Genomic DNA, 6976 nt, shown 5'->3' on the forward strand with positions numbered 1-6976 from the left:
CAGCCTGGCCAACATGGTGAAACCCTGTCTCTACTAAAAATAGAAAAATTAGCTGGGCGTGATGGCGGGCACCTATAATCCCAGCTACTCGTGAGGCTGAGGCAGAAGAATTGCTTGAACCTGGGAGGTGGAGCTTGCAGTGAGCCAAAATCATGCCATTGCACTGCAGCCTGGGGGACAAGAGCGAGACTCCATCTCAAAAAATAAAAATGTATATATATATATAGTGTTCCTTTTGGTATGGGCTGACTTTGATGCACTCAGTACTTAACTGAGTGGTTATGTGAGAAGCATATGTTTATAGAAGTTAGCTTTCTTTTGGCATACAAAGACATTCAGCCATGTTTATCAACTCCCCCCCCCCCAAAATATTGCCCCAAATTTTAAAAATAACTATACTTGATAGTTTTTACAAGTTTGAAAAAAATTACAAAAAATTACTCAATAATTCTAATATCACCAAAAATAAAATACTATAAAGCATTTAAAGGGTAATGGGAAAATGACTTGTTTGGAAAGTATAAAATGATGAAAGGGTGTATCTCTAGGGTCTCTACCATAATAAAAAAAAAAATCCAGCTTTACTAGTGTGGCATCCATACACTATAATTTTCTTTGTGTATATTGGGTGTCTATGAGGTCAATAGAAGGCAGTAGGCCTGGTAGTTTGTGGAAAGCAAAAGGAACCCAAACTCATAATTCATCATAGTCAAATAATCATTTCACATAAGCTTTGCATGAGCAGTAAGACCAACTGTAATTTAGTAATGTAGTATTAGAATATAGTGGTCAGCCCTAGATTTGATAGTTTTTTGTTTGTTTTTTTGCCCAGGCTGGAGTGCAGGCACGGTCTTGGCTCACTGCAACCTTGCAACCTCTGCCTCCTGGGTTCAAGCATTTCTCCTGCCTCAGCCTCCCAAATAGCTGGGATTACAGGCATGCGCCACCACACTCGGCTAATTTTTGTATTTTTAGTAGAGACGGGGGTTCACCATGCTGGCCAGGCTGGTCTTGAACTCCTGACCTCAGGTGATCCACCCGCCTCGGCCTCCCAAAGTGTTGGTATTACAGGCGTGAGCCACCGTGCACAGCGGACAATTCTAATATTATGCAGCGCTTGTTTTCTGTCACTTCTCTTCTTAGAACTGTGTTTATTGACCAAGTTCTGTGAGTGACAGAGGAAAGCCTTCCTGCCTCTTGCGCCACCCACCACTCAGAAATTACATCTGCCAAGCTATTCCACACCTTGTCTTTCTGGTAAAGTCAAAATTCCATTTCCTCTAGAAGAAAACCATAGGAGTGGTTTCCTTGTAACAATATGGTGCTTTTCGGTGCAAAACATCAGTTATGGTCAACAGATCCCACTTTTTTTCCATTTGTATGAAAACAAGGATATTCAGTGACCCATTTATCAAACTCTAATGTGGTAGAAGCACTATGGCAATTATTCTGTAATGGAAAAAACATTAAACTGATTCGAGAAATGTGGTTTCTAATCTACTTCTACCACTGTCTAACTGTGTGACTGAATCAGTTACTTAACCTCTGTGGACTTCCATTTCCTCTCTGTAAAATGAGAGAAGTGACTGACATTGGGTAGCTTTCTAAGGCTCCTTTCAACCATAAGAGAAAACGGGGAAATCTAAGTAGCTCAATAGATTGCTTTTTTCTGGAGATGGACGGAAGATTGGAAAATTCAGCCTTTACTAGAATAAATGGTTAACATACAATTTTTTTGAACAAGTGTATTTAATATCAGCTTTTAATTTCTTTTATTTATTTACTTTTTCTGAGACAGAGTCTCACTCTGATGCCCTGGCTAGAGTGCCGTGGTGAGATCTCAGCTCACTGCAGCCTCCGCCTCCCAAGTTCAAGAGATTCTTGTGCCTCAGCCTCCCGAGTAACTGGGATTACAGGCACCCACCACCACGTCTGGCTAATTTTTTGTATTTTGGGTAGAGAGAGGGTTTCACCATGTTGCCCAGGCTGGTCTCGAACTCCTGAGCTCAAGGGATCCACCCACCTCAGCCTCCCAAAGTGCTGAGATAACAGCCATGAGCCACTGCACCCGGCTCTTAATTTCTAATTGAAATAAAAGTGTAAAGTTTTCCGTTTTTACTTCCCCAAAGAAGAAGAAAATTCGTTTTGAGGAAATAAAAATGTTTATTAATAGGCCCCAGATATGTCTATCAATATTCCTTTTTCATCCAAAAAACGTAACTTTTTATTATGGGCTTCTATTACATCAATAGTTGGGATACTGTATTGGAAACCATTTAGTTTTAGGAACAAAAGGGTAAATATTAACATATATGATGTTATTCTCAAGAAACTTGGTTTAGATTTACTCAAAACACTTAAGGACAGCAGCCATCAGTTAAAGAAAGTACTATGTTGAGAACAGAAATGTCAGCACAATATCATTGGTGATTTGCCATTTATAGGTGGTTTTATCTATTCAATCCAAGGTTTTGGTATAAAAATCCATTATATTTTTAGAGATATTTAAATAATGCAAGCTTGTGATGTGAAATTCTTTAAAGAGAATGGTGGATGGATAACCTCTGTAACACTGCTTTCAAGGGTATTAAATCCCCATAGATGAAGTGCAAAACAAATTCTCCATAGAGGAGTTGCTGCAAAGTTCCAGTTTATACCAAACAGTAATCAGATTCCATTGGAAGCTAAAGATTTTGAGAGTCCTTTGTACTATATGCAACTAACTTGATTTCAAGCTTGGGAACCTTTAAAAAAAAATTAAGAGCAAAATGTAAGTATATAAGGAATACCAAATCAAATTTATAGACTAATCGTTTTCTATTAAGTATTTTAAGAGTCTTTTTCTTCTTTATAGGAAAAATGCTTTCCGAAAGCAGCTCCTTTTTGAAGGGTGTGATGCTTGGAAGCATTTTCTGTGCTTTGATCACTATGCTAGGACACATTAGGATTGGTCATGGAAATAGAATGCACCACCATGAGCATCATCACCTACAAGCTCCTAACAAAGAAGATATCTTGAAAATTTCAGAGGATGAGCGCATGGAGCTCAGTAAGAGCTTTCGAGTATACTGTATTATCCTTGTAAAACCCAAAGATGTGAGTCTTTGGGCTGCAGTAAAGGAGACTTGGACCAAACACTGTGACAAAGCAGAGTTCTTCAGTTCTGAAAATGTTAAAGTGTTTGAGTCAATTAATATGGACACAAATGACATGTGGTTAATGATGAGAAAAGCTTACAAATATGCCTTTGATAAGTATAGAGACCAATACAACTGGTTCTTCCTTGCACGCCCCACTACGTTTGCTATCATTGAAAACCTGAAGTATTTTTTGTTAAAAAAGGATCCATCACAGCCTTTCTATCTAGGCCATACTATAAAATCTGGAGACCTTGAATATGTGGGTATGGAAGGAGGAATTGTCTTAAGTATAGAATCAGTGAAAAGACTTAACAGCCTTCTCAATATCCCTGAAAAGTGTCCTGAACAGGGAGGGATGATTTGGAAGATATCCGAAGATAAACAGCTAGCAGTTTGCCTGAAATATGCTGGAGTGTTTGCAGAAAATGCAGAAGATGCTGATGGAAAAGATGTATTTAATACCAAATCTGTTGGGCTTTCTATTAAAGAGGCAATGACTTACCACCCCAACCAGGTAGTAGAAGGCTGTTGTTCAGATATGGCTGTTACTTTTAATGGACTGACTCCAAATCAGATGCATGTGATGATGTATGGGGTATACCGTCTTAGGGCATTTGGGCATATTTTTAATGATGCATTGGTTTTCTTACCTCCAAATGGTTCTGACAATGACTGAGAAGTGGTAGAAAAGCATAATATGATCATTGTATAAGACATGTGTTGTCATTATTTGTAGTAGTAACTACATATCCAATACAGCTGTATGTTTCTTTTTCTCTTCTAATTTGGTGGCACTGGTATAACCACACATTAAAGTTAGTAGTACATTTTTAAATGAGGGTGGTTTTTTTCTTTAAAGCACATGAACATTGTAAATGTGTTGGAAAGAAGTGTTTTAAGAATAATAATTTTGCAAATAAAGTATAAATATTATATTTATGTGATAAATTCTAAATTATGAATATTAGAAATCTGTGGCACATATTTTTGCTGATTGGTTAAAAAAAATTTAACAGGTCTTTAGCATTCTAAGATATGCAAATGATATCTCTAGTTGTGAATTTGTGATTAAAGTAAAACTTTTAGCTGTGTGTTCCCTTTACTTCTAATACTGATTTATGTTCTAAGCCTCCCCAAGTGCCAATGGATTTGCCTTCTCAAAATATACAACTAAGCAACTAAAGAAAATTAAAAGTTGAAAAATATCCCTAAGAAAAAAACCTGAAAATTACTTACAAAATTGAGTAATTTTCCTGGAAGCTAATTTAGTGTCATTCCTCAGAGCATACGCAATTTCAGTGTAACTGTCTGTACTTCAGCATGCAGATACTGACATTGGATTGGTGCCTATGAAGAATGTCATGTCATTTAATTGTGTTGTTTCTCAGTTAATCAAGCTCCCAGCTGCAATTTGGATAAAGATGTGCTCCTGCTGGGTCAGTGAGTTCTGTGGAAATTTGAAGAACTTGTTTTGGCCATCTGGCAATTTCACTTACCTGAGTTGAATCTGTTCTGTATTTTGTTTTGTTTTGTTTTTTTGGCACAGAGTCTTGCTCTGTCGCCCAGACTGGAGTGCAATGGCACAATCTCGGCTCATTGTAACCTCTGCCTCCTGGTTTCAAGCAGTTCTCCTGCCTTAGCCTTCCAAGTAGCTGGAATTACAGGTGCCCACCACCACGCCCGGCTAATTTTTTGTATTTTTAGTAGAGATGGGATTTTGCCATGTTGGCCAGGCTGGTCTCAAACTCTGACCTCAGGTGATCCACCCACCTTGGCCTCCCAAAGTTCTGAGATTACAGGCATAAGCCTCTGTGCCCATCCTGTTCTGGATTTTGTTTCCTTGTTCAAGTTTAGGGATTTTTCCCATATTCACGGCTGTACCATATCTGTTTTCAGTGTGGAGGTCCTAACCTATCTACTTTGCGTTATCATACCTTTTCCCAAATTTCAATGGCTACTCAGAAACTTAATCTAGTGGTAGATGCAATAGCTCCTGTACTGATAAATGTGTGAAATGCTTAGAGCTGACTTCTTCTATAATCTGGCCAGCACATGCTGTAAGTCCCCATAGAGTGTTAGAGCATGACATTTTAGAGATCAATATTTCGTGTAACTGGCCTCATGATGGTAATGGTCTCCCACAGCTTTAGCAAATCAGAAAGAAAATTTCCTTAAGAAGGCCTTGGGCTTGAAGTTATTGATCCTCAGCGTAGTGTGTAAAACTTTGCTTTATTTCTGATTTTTCTCATTGAGGGTTTTGGTTAAGATGAAGCGTTATTAGTTTTGAAGAATAACAAAACCCCTTTATGAAGCCCCGTAATATGTGGTCTCAGATGCAGTTACTACAATCAAATCATGTTCAGTGTGAGTATAGTAATAAACAGTATCTCTCAGAGTGTGACACAGCTTATGTGTCATCTTGCCCCCAACACCAGTATATTTAAAATTTTTCTATTGCATTTATCATCTTCACTTACATTAGTATATCAGAGTATCATAATAAACATGTCAGAATGCATTACATTATTTGTTTTGCTAATGAGTACTAAGATAACTGCCTTTTAAACCAAATTGATGCTCTTGATTGTATCTTTATACGAGTGGTTTTTTTGTTTGTTTGTTTGGTTTTTGAGACGGAGTTTTGCTCTTGTTGCCCAGGTTGGAGTGCAATGGCGCGATCTCTGCTCACTGCAACCTCTGCCTCCCGGGTTCAAGCTATTCTCCTGCCTCAGCCTCACGAGTAGCTGGGATTACAGGCATGTGCCACCACGCCCGGCTAATTTTGTATTTTTAGTAAAGACGGGGTTTCTCCATGTTGATCAGGCTGGTGTCGAACTCCTGACCTCAGGTGATCCACCCACATCAGCCTCCCAAAGTGCTGGGATTACAGGCGTGAGCCACTGTGCCCAGCCAATACAGAAATATTTTTTTAACGAAATGTTAGGTGTCTCAAATAATATGCTGTCTCTCTGAACTTACTTGCAGCCAGTCTTGTAGATAAAATCTGAATCAATAACAGAAAATAGTACTACTGAGGTTGTGTTACAGATTTGATCACCATATATGTCTGTTAGCTTTACGTAGAAAAATAATATATTCAGTAACCAAAAACAATAACCTTAACCCCATTCATGATGAGGAGAGAGTTGGAAAGAATGGAGGTCTGATGGAAATTGATTGGGATTGTGAATATACTCTACATATGGCTAGTGGCTGTCATATTGGACAACACAGGTCTAAGCAATTCTAAGTGTAAGATCCCACTCCTGACTGAGATGTGAATAAGAGAAAACGTGAAATTTCTTCTAAAAGTTGTATTTGTTTGTCTGGTTGTCTCAAATGCAATGGAAACCACAGCATGACTTTTAGCAGGCCCCAGACCATTGCCTTATGTGAGTTAAATCACTGGATCTTCCTTTTCAAAAGTAAAACATTGGATCTGGAGCAAAATATAGATTTAGACCCCTTGGCTATTTTCTGGGGGCAGTGGGCTGGTGGGGGAGTAAGCTAAAAGGTTGCTTGTGTATCAAATCTGATTCATAATGCTCAGATTTTTCTATAATGCATTTAAACAAACTCAGTTATTGGATGTTCTTAAAGCAGGGCACACCTGTAATAGAAAAGTTGCTGAAAATAGAGTCTGTTGATGATGTACCACTAATTTCCCTTTCATTTGTTAAGAATATTGTGTTCTGGCTGGGCATGGTGGCTCACACCTGTAATCCCAGCACTTTGGGAAGCTGAGGCTGGTGGATCACCTGAGGTCAGAAATTCGAGACCAGCCTGGCCAACATGGTGAAACCCTGTCTCTACTAAAAATAGAAAAATTAGCTGGG

The 6976-nt window shown here is 38.6% G+C and overlaps 1 protein-coding gene across 2 annotated transcripts in view; it reads left to right on the plus strand.

The window, feature by feature from the left end:
* Window positions 1–4345, plus strand: part of C1GALT1C1 (C1GALT1-specific chaperone 1) — a 5362-nt gene extending 1017 nt beyond the window's left edge. Inside the window, exons 2-3 of one of the 2 annotated variants that reach the window (XM_011957989.1) lie at window positions 2602–2770; window positions 2855–4345. In XM_011957989.1, coding sequence (XP_011813379.1) covers window positions 2860–3816 — 957 coding nt within the window. In that variant the 5' untranslated portion in view covers window positions 2602–2770; window positions 2855–2859 and the 3' untranslated portion in view covers window positions 3817–4345. The remainder of the gene's footprint in view (window positions 1–2601; window positions 2771–2854) is intronic. The other variant, XM_011957988.1, reaches the window with a different exon arrangement.
* The last annotated feature ends 2631 nt before the right edge of the window (window positions 4346–6976 follow it).

Source organism: Colobus angolensis, unplaced genomic scaffold (assembly GCF_000951035.1).
Source record: "Colobus angolensis palliatus isolate OR3802 unplaced genomic scaffold, Cang.pa_1.0 Scaffold454, whole genome shotgun sequence".
In the NCBI taxonomy this organism is placed as follows: Eukaryota; Metazoa; Chordata; class Mammalia; order Primates; family Cercopithecidae; genus Colobus; species Colobus angolensis.